General features: G+C 67.2%; 1 protein-coding gene across 2 annotated transcripts; it reads right to left on the bottom strand.

Annotated features, from left to right (window-relative positions):
- Window positions 1-921: 921 nt before the first annotated feature.
- Window positions 922-14,576, bottom strand: COQ8B (coenzyme Q8B). 2 transcript variants are annotated; one of them, XM_075915248.1, is made up of 15 exons: window positions 14,202-14,576; window positions 13,668-13,807; window positions 12,632-12,952; window positions 12,027-12,093; window positions 11,712-11,789; window positions 11,401-11,523; window positions 10,973-11,058; window positions 10,699-10,839; window positions 10,373-10,454; window positions 10,101-10,194; window positions 8,673-8,814; window positions 8,285-8,392; window positions 5,618-5,761; window positions 2,996-3,082; window positions 922-1,408 (listed from the first exon to the last, which is right to left on the bottom strand). In XM_075915248.1, the coding sequence occupies exons 1-15, from the start codon at window positions 14,203-14,205 to the stop codon at window positions 1,100-1,102; spliced, it is 1,926 nt and encodes a 641-aa protein (XP_075771363.1). In that variant the 5' UTR covers window positions 14,206-14,576; the 3' UTR covers window positions 922-1,099. The 2 variants fall into 2 exon arrangements, with proteins under 2 accessions (XP_075771363.1, XP_075771364.1); XM_075915249.1 differs by having other exon boundaries at window positions 5,696-5,761; window positions 14,202-14,571.
- Window positions 14,577-16,210: the final 1,634 nt, after the last annotated feature.

The following is a 16,210-nucleotide window of genomic DNA, read 5'->3' as shown; positions in this document are numbered from 1 at the left end:
GCTGGGACCGCCTGGGGGGGGAGCGGCCCGCAGCAAAGCATCTGGAGTCCATTCTGCACGTCCGTGCGGTGGGAAACGCGCCGTGTTCTTGGGAATGGCTGGGACGGCAGCCGGAAACAAACGCTCCGATTAAAACCAGCTGCCTGCTCCCCGTGGGGCCGGGGTTCGGTCCCTCTAGGGGGCGCCAGCTCCCACCTGGCCCCACGGCGGGGATGGGGTGGTTCAGGAGGGCAGGGAATGGGGCCTTTCCCCTCTGCCTGGGCCCTGCCGGGCGGCGTGCCAGCTCCTACCGTTGGCAGGGACGGCAGCGGGAGCTGGTTCCCGGGGGGCGCTGAGCCGGGAACGCGCTGCAGGGCTGCCGGAGGTTTTACCCACCAGGCGGCTCCCAGGGGATTTGGCTGTGAAAGGAGGATCCGCGGCAGTTGCCGGAAGCAGCTCCCTGGGGGTGGGGGCATCAGGCAGCCGGCCTGGCCCTGTTCGCTCCCTGCTCCGGGTCTCACTCGGCTCAGCCAGGAAGGGGCATCGCTCGCCTCCCACTCACCAAGTGGGTGAAGCTGCCACAGCGGGGCTGGGGGGGGGGGGGGGGGCTGAAGACGCAAGATCAAAGCCTTGGAAAGAGACCAAAAGTGCCTGAATCTGGGACGCGGGGCTGGTGCCAAACTGAGGAGGGGGAGGGGGAGGGGGAGCCGCGGGCTGGCCCTGCTGCGGGGGAAGGGCTGCAAAGGCAGGGGGAGGTCCCCTAAAATGGGAATCTCATCTGTTTCCTTGCCTGGCCCAGCAGGACTCTCTCCCGTCCCCCCCCCTCCCCCGGTGCCCTCCCACCAGCCCCGTCCGGGGGGCAGGAGTAGCTGCAGGGAAGCACCCAGCCCTGAGACCCCCAATGCGGGGAGAGGGAGGGGGAGAGAGATGGACGAGGCTCAGCCCAGGTGTTGGGGCTTTAATGTGCAGAGAGCGACGCCCGCGGCCACGCCGGGACCGGATCACAGGGCGCTCAGCTGGGGGGCCCCGGCTTGGCACGGGGACCGGGGGCTCTGGACTCTGCCGGGCTGGAGACCATCCAGGCTCTGGGTGCAGGAAGGTCCTGGGGGCAGAGGGGGAGCTAGGCGCTAGGCCCCCCCGCCGGGCCGGCGTCCTGCTCCCAGGCCCAGTACTGCCCGTAGAGCTCCTGGAAGAGGCGGTGGCAGGGGACGCGGGCGCGCAGCCGGGAGCAGAGCAGGAAGCAGCCTGCCAGCTTGCGGTGCAGGGCGTAGCTCTCCTCGGGGGGCGGCGTCAGCCGGTGGCGCAGCAGGACGGGGATCAGGGCCTGCACGCGCCGCGCCGTGTCCTGGGCGCCGAAGTCGAAGGTGCCCGGGGTGGAGAACGCCTCCCCCAGGATCATCACTGCGTCCACGTGCGCCTCCTCCAACTCCTGGGCGGGGGGAGGGAGTACTGGAACAGCCAACCCGCCGCACAGAACCCCCCCGGCTCCGCTAGCACCCCTCACTCCTGCTAGCCCCGCCCACTGCCACCCCAGCGCCCCTCGCTCCTGCTAGCCCCTCCCACTGCCACCCCAGCGCCCCTCGCTCCTGCTAGCCCCGCCCACTGCCACCCCAGCGCCCCTCGCTCCTGCTAGCCCCGCCCACTTGTACCCCCAGCGCCCCTCACTCCTGCTAGCCCCGCCCACTGCCACCCCAGCGCCCCTCGCTCCTGCTAGCCCCGCCCACTGCCACCCCAGCGCCCCTCGCTCCTGCTAGCCCCTCCCACTGCCACCCCAGCGCCCCTCGCTCCTGCTAGCCCCGCCCACTTGTACCCCCAGCGCCCCTCACTCCTGCTAGCCCCGCCCACTGCCACCCCAGCGCCCCTCACTCCTGCTAGCCCCGCCCACTGCCACCCCAGCGCCCCTCGCTCCTGCTAGCCCCGCCCACTGCCACCCCAGCGCCCCTCGCTCCTGCTAGCCCCGCCCACTTGTACCCCCAGCGCCCCTCACTCCTGCTAGCCCCGCCCACTGCCACCCCAGCGCCCCTCGCTCCTGCTAGCCCCGCCCACTGCCACCCCAGCGCCCCTCGCTCCTGCTAGCCCCTCCCACTGCCACCCCAGCGCCCCTCGCTCCTGCTAGCCCCGCCCACTTGTACCCCCAGCGCCCCTCACTCCTGCTAGCCCCGCCCACTGCCACCCCAGCGCCCCTCACTCCTGCTAGCCCCTCCCACTGCCACCCCAGCACCCCTCGCTCCTGCTAGCCCCTCCCACTGCCACCCCAGCGCCCCTCGCTCCTGCTAGCCCCGCCCACTTGTACCCCCAGCGCCCCTCACTCCTGCTAGCCCCGCCCACTGCTACCCCAGCGCCCCTCACTCCTGCTAGCCCCGCCCACTGCCACCCCAGCGCCCCTCGCTCCTGCTAGCCCCTCCCACTGCCACCCCAGCGCCCCTCGCTCCTGCTAGCCCCGCCCACTGCCACCCCAGCGCCCCTCGCTCCTGCTAGCCCCGCCCACTTGTACCCCCAGCGCCCCTCGCTCCTGCTAGCCCCGCCCACTGCAACTCCCCAGCGCCCCTCGCTCCTGCTAGCCCCGCCCACTGCAACTCCCCAGCGCCCCTCGCTCCTGCTAGCCCCGCCCACTGCCACCCCAGTGCCCCTCGCTCCTGCTAGCCCCGCCCACTGCCACCCCAGCGCCCCTCGCTCCTGCTAGCCCCTCCCACCGCCACACCAGCGCCCCTCGCTCCTGCTAGCCCCGCCCACTGCCACCCCAGCGCCCCTCGGTCCTGCTAGCCCCGCCCACTGCCACCCCAGCATCCCTCGCTCCTGCTAGCCCCGCCCACTGCCACCCCAGTGCCCCTCGCTCCTGCTAGCCCCGCCCACTGCCACCCCAGCGCCCCTCGCTCCTGCTAGCCCCGCCCACTCGTACCCCCAGCGCCCCTCGCTCCTGCTAGCCCCGCCCACTCGTGCCCCCAGTGCCCCTCACTCCTGCTAGCCCCGCCCACCCATGCCCCCAGTGCCCCTCACGCCGAGCCCAGCCACTCACCTTGGTCTCATAGCCGGTCAGAAACTTCAGGTCTTTGGATTTTTGCAGAACCTTGGCCCTGTCCCCGTCGGCTGCAGCTTTCACCACCTGCGGCAAGGAAGGGGGGTGAGAACCCGCTGCAGGGCGCCCCCGGCCAGCCCTGCCTGCTGAGGCTCCACCCCTCTCCCTGCCCTACAGGCCCCCAGCTCCGCTCTGCCCCCTCCCTGCCTGCCCTACAGCGCCCCCTAGCACCGCCCTGCACCGCCCCCTGCCCTACAGGCCCCCTAGCACCGCCCTGCACCGCCCCCTGCCCTACAGGCCCCCTAGCAGCGCCCTGCACCGCTCCCTGCCCTACAGGCCCCCTAGCACCGCCCTGCACCGCTCCCTGCCCTACAGGCCCCCTAGCACCGCCCTGCACCGCCCCCTGCCCTACAGCGCCCCCTAGCACCGCCCTGCACCGCTCCCTGCCCTACAGGCCCCCTAGCACCGCCCTGCACCGCTCCCTGCCCTACAGGCCCCCTAGCACCGCCCTGCACCGCTCCCTGCTCTACAGGCCCCCTAGCACCGCCCTGCACCGCTCCCTGCCCTACAGGCCCCCTAGCACCGCCCTGCACCGCTCCCTGCCCTACAGCGCCCCCTAGCACCGCCCTGCACCGCTCCCTGCCCTACAGGCCCCCTAGCACCGCCCTGCACCGCTCCCTGCCCTACAGGCCCCCTAGCACCGCCCTGCACCGCCCCCTGCCCTACAGGCCCCCTAGCACCGCCCTGCACCGCCCCCTGCCCTACAGGCCCCCTAGCACCGCCCTGCACCGCTCCCTGCCCTACAGGCCCCCTAGCACCGCCCTGCACCGCTCCCTGCTCTACAGGCCCCCTAGCACCGCCCCCTGCCCTACAGGCCCCCTAGCACCGCCCTGCACCGCTCCCTGCCTGCCATACAGGCCCCCTAGCACCGCCCTGCACCGCTCCCTGCCTGCCCTACAGGCCCCCTAGCACCGCCCTGCACCGCTCCCTGCCTGCCCTACAGGCCCCCTAGCACCGCCCTGCACCGCTCCCTGCCTGCCCTACAGGCCCCCTAGCACCGCCCTGCACCGCTCCCTGCCTGCCCTACAGGCCCCCTAGCACCGCCCTGCACCGCTCCCTGCCCTACAGGCCCCCTAGCACCGCCCTGCACCGCTCCCTGCCCTACAGGCCCCCTAGCACCGCCCTGCCCCGCCCCCTGCCCTACAGGCCCCCTAGCACCGCCCTGCCCCGCCCCCTGCCCTACAGGCCCCCTAGCACCGCCCTGCCCCGCTCCCTGCCCTACAGGCCCCCTAGCACCGCCCTGCCCCGCTCCCTGCCCTACAGGCCCCCTAGCACCGCCCTGCACCGCTCCCTGCCCTACAGGCCCCCTAGCACCGCCCTGCACCGCCCCCTGCCCTACAGGCCCCCTAGCACCGCCCTGCACCGCTCCCTGCCCTACAGGCCCCCTAGCACCGCCCTGCACCGCTCCCTGCCCTACAGGCCCCCTAGCACCGCCCTGCACCGCCCCCTGCCCTACAGGCCCCCTAGCACCGCCCTGCACCGCCCCCTGCCCTACAGGCCCCCTAGCACCGCCCTGCACCGCCCCCTGCCCTACAGGCCCCCTAGCACCGCCCTGCACCGCTCCCTGCCCTACAGGCCCCCTAGCACCGCCCTGCACCGCTCCCTGCCCTACAGGCCCCCTAGCACCGCCCTGCACCGCTCCCTGCCCTACAGGCCCCCTAGCACCGCCCTGCACCGCTCCCTGCCCTACAGCGCCCCCAGCTCCGCTCTGCCCCACTCCCTGCCCTACAGGCCCCCTAGCACCGCCCTGCACCGCTCTCTGCCCTACAGCGCCCTCTAGCACCGCCCTGCACCGCTCCCTGCCCTACAGCGCCCCCTAGTGCCAGCCCCACCTGCCAGGGGAGAGCACCCCTCTGACCAATCCTGCCCTGTAGCAAAGCACCCACTAGTGCTGCACTTGCTCCTCTGGCAGGCTGGGTTTCCCATGCAGGTCTCCCTGGACCGCCTAGCCCTGTGGAGGCTGCACTGGGGAGGCAGGATCTAGACAGGGTGGTTCTCAGAGGCCTGGGCGCCAGATCCCTGTCATGCCGGGTCCAATCAGTAAAAGGGGAACAGAAAGATGTAGCATTGGGACCAGCTACTGTTACCCAGACCCCGGCCGAGATCAGGGCCCGTCGGGCCGGGCGCCCCCGGACCCCGGCCGAGATCAGGGCCCGTCGGGCCGGGCGCCCCCAGACCCCGGCCGAGATCTGGGCCCGTCAGGCCGGGCGCCCCCAGACTCCGGCCGAGATCAGGGCCCCGTCAGGCCGGGCGCCCCCAGACCCCGGCCGAGATCAGGGCCCGTCGGGCCGGGAGCCCCCAAACCCCGGCTGAGATCAGGGCCCCGTCAGGCCGGGCGCCCCCAGACCCCGGCCGAGATCAGGGCCCCGTCAGGCCGGGCGCCCCCACATCCCGGCCGAGATCAGGGATCCTTACACTGGGTCCCACACAGAGGGTGAGAGATGGTCCCTGCCCTGAGGGCCTCCACTCTGAACAGACACCAGACGGAAGGGGAAACCGAGGCAAAGGGCAGGCTGCTGCTTTCTCAATCTATATCCTGGCCCCTGCCCCGGCTGCCTCAACCCCCTGGCTCTGGGGGACGCCGGGAAGCCTCCGGAACAGCCAGGCGGGCTCCCGTGCGTGCGGCAAAGGCGCCCGTACCTCGATGTAGTGATGAGTGAACTCTCTGCTGAAGGGCCGGCTTGCTCCGAAATCCAGCAGAGTCACCTGGAGGGGACAACAGCAGCGGCTCACAGCCCGGGGATGTTTTCTAGGGGTTGCCTGGGGCAAGGAGAGCCTCACCCCACGGAAACAGCTAAGAGCCAGAGGGATGCCACGCTGGCGTCGTGCCGCCCGCCCCACCTCCCTGCGGAACTCCCCGCTGCTGGGGCCAGAGAACGCTCAGTGCTCCAGCGCCTGGGGCTCTGCCTGCTGCGTGGGCAGGAGGGGCTGTAGCTGCTGTTTTTATTGCCCCTCCCCGCTGGAGAGAGGCCCCGGTGAAGTTCTCAGCCGCAGAGCGTGCGCTGATAGGGATGGATACGCCCCATGGGACAGAGGGGGATGGAGGCAGAGAAGCAAGAGCCAAGGATAGAGAGGGAGGCTGGGGCAGCGCCAGAGGAGGAGCCGAGATGGACCTGGCCCGGTGCCCAAGCGCCGACGGCCCCACAACGGGAAGTACTGCCCCACAGCATCCTGCAGCAGGATTGCAGTGCAGGGGGTGGGGGGTGGAGTTCAGAGCTCAGCTGTTTATATTTCAGCCGGCATGGCCAGGGGCCAGGTCACTTCTGACCCATCCAAGCCAGACAACAGCACCCGGCCGTCCCCGCGCCAGGCTGCCATGCCCCGGCACTAGGCTTAGCTTAGCGGATAACCCTGGTGGACGGGCTGCCGTGCCAGGCCAGAGCAGCCCCGGCTGTTGGCCCAGTAGGCGGGATCCTGGCCGTGTCAGGGTGGCAGCTGGGGCGCATGGCAGAGAGCCAGGACCCCGGCCGGGCCGGAGCAGTCCCAGCCCCACGAGGCTGGCTGGCCTGGAGCAGCCCCTGCCATGCCTGGCAGGTGGGGTGCTCCCCCACAGCCCCAGCTGCCCTGCGCTGGCTCACCCCTGGTTAACCGGTCCAAGGACACAAACACAATCATTTTGCTGGCTCCCCCAAGCCATGACTCCCCCTTATCAAAGCAGGGCAGGGGCGATTACTCTGAGTAATACGGTAGCTCCTAGAGTGGGGGCGATTACTACATGCATTACAGCAGCACTTAGAGGTAGTGGGGGTGGGACAATATTAAGAGATCCCCTAGAGGTCAGAGGGGGGATTACTAGGTGTATTACAGTAGACCCTAAAGGTCTGGGTCAGGAGGGGGCAATTACAACTATTACGGCAACACCAAGAAACCAGGAGAGGGAGGTGATTACTAGGTGAATTACAGCAGCCCTTGGAGGCAGAAGCAACTATTACATGGTTTAGGGTAGCCCCTAGAGGCCAGAATGCGGGGGGCGATTACTAGGTGCATTGCGGTAGCCCCTAGAGGCCAGAATGCTGGGGGGCAATTACTAGATGCACTGTGGTAGCCCCTAGAGGCCAGAATGCGGGGGGCGATTACTAGGTGCATTGCGGTAGCCCCTAGAGGCCAGAATGCTGGGGGGCGATTACTAGGTGCATTGTGGTAGCCCCTAGAGGCCAGAATGCTGGGGGGCGATTACTAGGTGCATTGCGGTAGCCCCTAGAGGCCAGAATGCTGGGGGGCGATTACTAGGTGCATTGCGGTAGCCCCTAGAGGCCAGAATGCTGGGGGGCGATTACTAGGTGCATTGTGGTAGCCCCTAGAGGCCAGAATGCTGGGGGGCGATTACTAGGTGCATTGTGGTAGCCCCTAGAGGCCAGAATGCTGGGGGGCGATTACTAGATGCATTGTGGTAGCCCCTAGAGGCCAGAATGCTGGGGGGCAATTACTAGGTGCATTGTGGTAGCCCCAAGAGGCCAGAATGCTGGGGGGCGATTACTAGGCACATTGCGGTAGCCCCTAGAGGCCAGAATGCTGGGGGGCGATTACTAGATGCATTGTGGTAGCCCCTAGAGGCCAGAATGCTGGGGGGCGATTACTAGGTGCATTGTGGTAGCCCCTAGAGGCCAGAATGCTGGGGGGCGATTACTAGGTGCATTGTGGTAGCCCCTAGAGGCCAGAATGCTGGGGGGCGATTACTAGATGCATTGTGGTAGCCCCTAGAGGCCAGAATGCTGGGGGGCAATTACTAGGTGCATTGTGGTAGCCCCAAGAGGCCAGAATGCTGGGGGGCGATTACTAGGCACATTGCGGTAGCCCCTAGAGGCCAGAATGCTGGGGGGCGATTACTAGATGCATTGTGGTAGCCCCTAGAGGCCAGAATGCTGGGGGGCGATTACTAGGTGCATTGTGGTAGCCCCTAGAGGCCAGAATGCTGGGGGGCGATTACTAGGTGCATTGTGGTAGCCCCTAGAGGCCAGAATGCTGGGGGGCGATTACTAGGTGCATTGCGGTAGCCCCTAGAGGCTAGAATGCTAGGGGTCGATTACTAGGTGCATTACGGTAGCCCCTAGAGGCCAGGGAGTGGGGGGGCATTACTGTGTGTATTAGAGTGACCCTGCCCTGCACTTGGAGCCAGCAGCCCAGCCAGGGGTGGAAGGGTGGTTGGGGGCTCCCCCTCTCCCCAGGGTGCCTGGTACGGGCTCACGGCAGCCCCCCTCCGGTGTCCCCCCTCCTGGGGCCCCGTCCCACCTGGTGCTTGCTGGCGTCGTAGAAGAAGTTGGCCCAGTTGGGGTCCGTCTGCATGAAGCGGAACTGGAAGAGTTCCCGTAGGCAAAGCCATAGGACGTGGTGGCAGATCTGGGGGGGTGGAGGGTTATTGGCATGCGGCTCATGGGAGTTGCAGCTGGGGCTCTCCTGTGCCAGGTATGGAGCCGGCCAGGCCCTGCCCCACAGGGTCATATTCCTCCCGCCACAGACCCCAGCTCTGGATCATCCAGCAACTTAGAGCCAGAGCTGAGAGGCCTGGTGCCCTGGCTCCCAGCCCTCCGGCTCTGACCACTAGCTCCCACTGCCTGAGGGGCAGCCCGGCCGTCATGCTCATGGAACTGGCTCGCCGGGCGTGTCTGCCCATTCCCACCTCGTTCCGGACGTCCTGGGGCAGGTCCTGGCACTGATCCAGGGGGACGCCGCTCCCCAGCTCCATGGTCAGCACCCGCCGCGTGGTCAGCTCTGCCACCACCCTGGGCACCTCGAAGAAAGGGTCACCGGCCAGGAGCTGCCTGGGGGGGGGGGTCGATAGGACATCGCTGGCTCCCCCTGCTCGGCCAGCTGGGAGCCACCCCCAACCCCCTCACCCCTTGCGCCCAGGGGGATGCCACCAGCCCCTCCCAGTTCCCAATGGGTGGTGCAGACAGAGGACTATGAATGTTCAAACAGGCTTTGCCGCTTCCAGCGCGTGGCCCTGGGGCTGACGGGGGTACAGAGAGGGGCCCCTGCGACCGGTTTGCCTGGGACAAAGGACGGGGGAGGAGCAGCCTGGGCCGTGATGGGTGGGAAGGAGGGGGCAGCCAGAGCCCCCCTGGATGTGGGACAGACCTCGGTGTACTGGGCTGAGGGGGGCCAGGCCCAGAGAGCTCCTGTGCTGAGTTCAGACGCTCAGACCTGTCTCGCTCTGGCTGGGGACTAGGCTCCATCATTCCCCCTGGGAGTGCAGGCCCCCGGGCCCAGAGCGGGGACTCCCTGAGGGGCCCATGGCAGAGACAGGCAGGCTGGGGGCTCGTAGGGGGCAGAGAGTGGCCCCAGAGAAGGGGCTGTCACACTGAAGGGGGCCCCCTCCCCCGGGCCGTACAGTGCTGCGAGAGGGCACCTGTTCTGTGAATCTGTGATAACCTTATGAGGTGCAGTGCATGCTGGGACACGGAACCCCCAGGGGCCACACCCCTAGCACAAGAAGCAGTGCATGCTGGGACACGGAACTCAAGGGGCCGTACCCCTAGTGCAAGGAACAGTGCATGCTGGGACACGGAACCCCCAGGGGTCACGCCCATAGCGCAAGGCATGGTGCATGCTGGGACACGGAACCCCCAGGGGTCACGCCCATAGCACAAGGCATGGTGCATGCTGGGACACGGAACCCGCAGGGGCCAGGCCCCTAGTACAAGGCATGGTGCATGCTGGGACACGGAACCCGCAGGGGCCAGGCCCCTAGCACAAGGCATGGTGCATGCTGGGACACGGAACTCGCAGGGGCCAGGCCCCTAGCACAAGGCATGGTGCATGCTGGGACACGGAACCTGCAGTGGCCACGCCCATAGCACAAGGCATGGTGCATGCTGGGACACGGAACCTGCAGGGGCCAGGCCCCTAGCACAAGGCATGGTGCATGCTGGGACACGGAACCCGCAGGGGCCATGCCCCTAGTACAAGGCATGGTGCATGCTGGGACACGGAACCCGCAGGGGCCAGGCCCCTAGCACAAGGCATGGTGCATGCTGCTCTGTGTGTTGGGGGCCAGGACCCCACTTCCCCAGGGCCCAGCACACAGGGGCCCAGGCATGGCTGGTACCTGAACCTCCGGGCGCAGTCGGCCTCGCGCCGGTAGTCACACTCCCACTCCAGCTCCCTCTGCAGCACCTGCAGCGTGCTGTCGGCGAAGAGGCCTGGGGAGGCAAAGGAGGTGTGCTGAGGGGCAGGAAAGTCTGCCCTCTGTCTGCAGCCCCTGAGGGAAGGGGGGCACGTCTCCCTGGGCGGGAGGCTGCTGGGAGGACGCCCCAGAAGCACAAGCTGCGCCCAGGGAGGGGGCAGGCGAGACGCCGGGGAACCGGCACAGCCTCTTACCCGCTGGGAGCGTGGTGCTCAGCCTCAGCAGCGCCAGCAGGTTGTCCACGTCACTCCGGATGCTCTGGGCTATGCCTGGGTACTGCGGGGAGGAAGCGAGAGCGGAGAGGGGAGGCCGAGCACCCCTCGCTCAGGGCCCTTCCCCGCCCCGGCCCAGCAAAGCAGGAGAAACTGAGGTTCCCAGAGGGGACGGGAGCGGCCTCAGGTCACAAAGCAAGGCAGCAGCAGAACTGGCAGCGGTCCTGGCTCCCAGCCCCTCCCCGCTGCTCTAACCACCAGCCCCCACTCCCCTCCCTGTGCGGGGGAGGGGGGGATGGGCCGCTCACCTGGATCTTCATGGCCACCTCCGTCCCGTCGTGGAGCACCCCAAGGTGCACCTGGCCGATGGACGCCGCAGCAAAGGGCGTCTCCTCGAAGGAGGCCAGCTTCTCCCGCCAGTCCGGCCCCAGCTCCTCCTCCAGCACCCTCTGCAATGATGGGGGAGAACCCCGCTCAGCCAGGGCTGCCCAGCCGCCCCCGGAGCCTCCCAGCACAGGTGGGGCAGGCCGGGTTCCCTCCCGGCAGGGGCAGGGACACAGGCGACGAGCCGCCACCACTCACCCCAGTCTGCCAGGCCGGCATGAAGTCCGCGCTCTGCCGCACACGCGCGAAGATCCGCTGCAGCTGGGGGCTGAGGAAGCTGCTGTCTGCGGGGAGGGAGGGGGGCGGTCAGCGGGGCCCCCTCTCAGACTCAGCCCCAAAGAGACACAGCCCGGAGAGCCTGGCTCCCATCTTCCGTCCCTCCCGTTCCTGGGTCCCCGTACCAGTGAGAGCTGCCCTACCTCACGCTCCGCCTCCCACGGGTCTGGGGGGCAGGGAACAGCCGCACCCCACAGCTCTGGGGAGGGCGTGGATCTCAGGGGGCGGATCCTGCCGCAGAGCCCCTCGGATCACTGACCCCCAGCCTCTGACAGTCGTGCGGTTGCGGGGGCTCCCTAGGCCTGCCCCCTCCCGGGAACGGCCCCTCCCTTCCGGCTGCGGGCGCCTACCTTGGATGCTCAGCATCTGTCCGATTTTGAGGGCGGCGCCCCGCACCTTGCAGAGGGTGTCCACGATCCGCGCCGCGTTGGCTTCCGACAGGAAAGGGCTGGCGTCCAGCAGGGAGCCGGCGGCTGCACGTAGGGGGCGGGGAGTCAGGTGGGGAGGGAAGGGGCTGGGGTTAGTTCCTCAGGGAGGGGGAGGGGCGGCACCCACATGGAAGAGACGTCAAGGGCTGGTCCCTCTGCCCCCCGACCCAGCCCCTGGAGGCATGTGGGGGACCCAGTCTGCAGGGCTGCCCTGGGAGCCAACCGGCACTTACCCCTGCGCTGCTTCTCCCTGCTGAGCGAGTTCTTGGCCGCCTCGGCCACGGCCCCGATGCCCAGCCCCACCGCCAGACCTGGGGAGAGAGGCAGGGGCAGAGGGCTGCTGCCGGGGGGCCAGGCCGAGGGGGGGGTGAGCCTTGTGCTAGGGAAGGGGCTGCACACACCCCAGTGCAGGCACCCAGCCAGACGCTCCCAGACGCTGGCACTCCCACGCAGAGCCGGCCCACCCCCTCCAGCAGGGGGCAGGAGGGAGACCAGCCCCGCCCACCCCCGGTGCTAGCTAGCTCCACGTCCCCGGGCTCTCGCCCTACCTCCGAAGCTGGCGAGCCGGCCGACGCGCGATGTGGGCACCGTCCTCTCCCGGGCTCGGGCGCTCAGCTGGCAGGAAGAGCAGAGGGGCAAGGCTGACGGGGGCAGGGTGTCCAATGGGGAGAGTGCGGAGAGGGAGGGGCTCCCTTCCCAGCTCTGCCACTGTCCCTGCCTGGTGACCCTGAGGGCCATCCCAGCTCCACTTGGTGCCTCAGTTTCCTCTCCTCCCACCCTGTCAATCTGCAAGCTCCTCGCAGCGGGGGCGGGGTGCCTCTGGCTCAGTGTCCTAGGTCCCTGATCTCAGTGGAGGTCTACCGTAATGCACCTAATAGCGTGCTACCGTAATGCACCTAATAACGCGCCTTAAGATCTGTGGGCAGAGAGAGCTTTCAACAGGACAAATATCTAGGATTTTAGGGTGTGCTGAGACCCCTTTAAGGGGAGCCAAGAGGAGTTGCCTTCCCCCCCACACACACCTCTTTAGGCTGTCCTGGACCAACAGCCTAACGAAAAAGCTCCCTGCCTGCTTTGGCCAGACAGCACGCCCTCCTTCCACCTGTCTGTCTCTGCGGCCCCCCCCACTGGGCCTCTGCCAATCCCTCCTCACCTTCTGCCTCGGGGCCCGGGTCGGCTCCGCAGAGCCGATCTTCTGCCTGGCCTCGCGGGCTCTGCGGATGTCATCAGCCGTCAGGGCTGCCAACGCCCTGTCTCGGTGGAACAGTCGCCTTTGAGTGAGGTCAGGGCAGACGGAACCGTGGGAGCCAAGGCACGCCACAGGCTGGGCGAGAGGAACCAGCCGACCAGAAACCCTCGCAGCTGTGGGAAGTCCCCCTGATGGAGAGGCATTGGAACACTTGTGAGGGGTCCTCAGTGGACCCGATGTGCCGCTCTCTCTTGGGACAAGCTGATGAGGGGCCCGGACTTCTGCCTGGAACAGGAGAATCAGAGAATGCGTCTGCAGGTGCATCCAGGCATGCACGAGTGCAGAGGTACAGAAATGGGGTGGGTGGATGGACGGACAGAGGCAGGATGGATGGAAGGACGGACAGATGGAGTGGTATGGAGATGGGGTGGATGGATGGACGGAGGCAGGACGGATGGAAGGACGGACAGGTGGAGCAGTACGGAGATGGGGTGGGTGGAGGGATGGAGGCAGGATGGATGGAAGGACGGACAGGTGGAGCGGTACAGAGATGGGGTGGGTGGACGGACAGAGGCAGGATGGATGGAAGGACGGACAGATGGAGTGGTATGGAGATGGGGTGGATGGATGGACGGAGGCAGGACGGATGGAAGGACGGACAGGTGGAGCAGTACGGAGATGGGGTGGGTGGAGGGATGGAGGCAGGATGGATGGAAGGACGGACAGGTGGAGCGGTACAGAGTTGGGATGGGTGGATGGATGGAGGCAGGACGGATGGAAGGACGGACAGGTGGAGCGCTACGGAGATGGGCAGAGCCTTGCACACATACCCGCATCTGCCTCAGTACCAATGAGCGGCAGATGTGGTACCCGTGGGTATCGGTGGATTTGCAGGGCTCTGGAGACGGGGCGGGTGGACGGACGGGGCAGGTGCACAGAGAAGGGGCGGAAGGACGGCCACGGACGGACGGGGGACAGACTGTGCCAGGGAGCCGCTCACCTTGGTGCTGGCTGGCAGGGAGCTGAGCCGGGAGCTCGGTGCCCAGGTCTGGGGGAGCCCGCGTGGCCTCTCTGCCAGCACCTCGCCCACCCGGCCCGCACCACGCAGGGCTCCGCGCAGCTCCGGCCACATGGCTGCGCCTGCAGGGGGCACAGCGATAGGGCAGGGTCAGGCACCCACCCCCGGATCGGGGCCCGGCCCCTCCCCCACCCACAGGCAACCTCCACCAGTCACAGGGTAACCCCAAGGCCCCCCACAGGGTCCCCCCCCAAGCCCCTCCCCCCCCCACAGGGCCCCTCCCCCCAAGGGCCCCTCCTCCACCCGCAGGACACGCCCCCCCCAGGGCCCCTCCCCCCAAGGGCCCCTCCTCCACCCGCAGGGCAGGCCCCCCCAACCCCTCCCCCACCCATAGGGCCCCTCCCCCCCGCAGGACACGCCCCCCACAGGGTCCCTCTCCCCAAGTGCCCCTCCCCCACCCGCAGGACACGCCCCCTAAGCCCCTCCCCCACCCACGGGGTCGATCTCGGTTCTCACCCATGTTCGCCCCACGCCGGCCTCTGACACCACCTCCGCTTCCGGGTTCAGAGGCGCCCCGCCCCCTCCGCCCAGGAGGAGCCAATCAGAGACCGGCCCGGCGTGGCTAACGGCAGGACAGCCAATGGGAGGAGTGAGGAGGGAACGTGGCCCCGCCTCCTGCTGGGCTCCGGGAGCGCTCACGTGTGCAGGGGGCGGGCCAGCGCAGGCGCAGTGCGCGCTCAGCGAGCCCAGGCTCTGTGCTCGCCGGCGCGCTGCACGTTCATTGCACGGGGATATGTTCATTGCACGCTCTCCGGTTCGTTGCACACTTACTAGCCCAGTGCACACCAATCACACTCACCAAGGTTCATTGCACACTCACTAGCCCAGTGCACACCAATCACACTCACCCAGGTTCATTGCACACTCACTATTCCAGTGCACACCAATCACACTCACCCAGGTTCGTTACACACTCACTATCCTAGTGCACACCAATCACACTCACCCAGGTTCATTGCACACTCACTATTCCAGTGCACACCAATCACACTCACCCAGGTTCGTTACACACTCGCTATCCTAGTGCACACCAATCACACTCACCCAGGTTCGTTGCACGCTCGCTATCCTAGTGCACACCAATCCCACACACTCCAGTTCATTGCACACTTACTAGCCCAGTGCACACCAATCACACTCACCCAGGTTCGTTGCACGCTCACTATTCTAGTGCACACCAATCCCACACACCCCGGTTCATTGCACACTCACTGGATGATTGTACAACAATCCCACACACCCCAGTTCATTGCACATTCACTAGCTGATTGCACACCAATCTCGCACACCTTGGTTCATTGCACACTGGCTGGCCCATTGCTTGCTTCTCCAGCTCATTGTTCACTCTATAACTGTGCTACCGCTGGATCCCCGCTCAGCCCGGAGCCCGTGGCAGGATTCAGGCTGGATGCAGAACTGGGCTGTCTGTGATTCTGGTCCCAGGGCTCCCCGGCACAGAGCCTCGTGGCTTGGGTTCAAAGGTTAAAAACAACAATTATCTTCTCAAGGCGTTTTGGGGTGAATGGGCCAATTGGGGAGACCAAGGACTCCCTGTCCCCCCTTCTCAGGTGACCTCTGCAGAGACTGTGCATTACCCTGCAGCAAAGCCAGGGCCACCCTGTCCGCACACTGGACTCCGGGACAAGGAGGACTCAGAGGAGGCGAGACCCCCCATCCCAGGCTACCTGAGCAAAGGTAGAATCCCCATTAGCTGTGAGGTCCATTGATGGCTGTTAGCCGGGATCTGAGACTGAGCACCAGGGGCAGAGGGATCACCTGATAATTGCCTTGTTCTGTTCACTCCCTGTGACCCACCGGGCATTGGCCACTGTGGGCAGAGAGGACACAGCTGGATGAACCTTGCTCGACTGAGCATTTTGGATTGAGTCCAGTAGAGGGCAGTGTGCACACACAGAGCACAGGGCTCAGCCCCCTCCAGCAGGGGGCGGCAGGAGGACAGGGACACACACACACACACACAACGGGACTCAGCCTCTCCAGCAGGGGGCTGCAGGAGGACAGGGACACACCTACACACACACAACGGGACTCAGCCTCTCCAGCAGGGGGCGGCAGGAGGACAGGGACACGGACACACACACACACAACGGGACTCAGCCTCTCCAGCAGGGGGCAGCAGGACAGGGACACACACACACACACGCAGAGCCCCCTCTAGCAGGGATCAGAGGACACACACACACGCACAAGCACAGCCCCTGCAGCAGGGATCAGAGGACACACACACACACATGCACAGCCCCTGCAGCAGGGATCAGAGGACACACACACACACATGCACAGCCCCTGCAGCAGGGATCAGAGGACACACACACACGCACGCACATGCACAGCCCCTGCAGCAGGGATCAGAGGACACACACACACACACGCACAGCCCCTGCAGCAGGGATCAGAGGACACACACACACGCACGCACAAGCACAGCCCCTGCAGCAGGGATC

This window comes from Pelodiscus sinensis, unplaced genomic scaffold, assembly GCF_049634645.1.
Source record: "Pelodiscus sinensis isolate JC-2024 unplaced genomic scaffold, ASM4963464v1 ctg34, whole genome shotgun sequence".
NCBI classification, from domain to species: Eukaryota; Metazoa; Chordata; order Testudines; family Trionychidae; genus Pelodiscus; species Pelodiscus sinensis.
The sequence above is the reverse complement of the archived record's forward strand: the minus strand, read 5'-3'. Positions and strand labels throughout refer to the sequence as shown.

Coding starts and splice junctions, on each gene's coding strand:
- COQ8B (XM_075915248.1), bottom strand. Junction 12,953..13,667: donor CCCTGCCAGCCAGCACCAAG/GTGAGCGGCTCC, acceptor CTCCTGTTCCAG/GCAGAAGTCCGGGCCCCTCA. Junction 10,840..10,972: donor TGCCGGCCTGGCAGACTGGG/GTGAGTGGTGGC, acceptor CCATCATTGCAG/AGGGTGCTGGAGGAGGAGCT.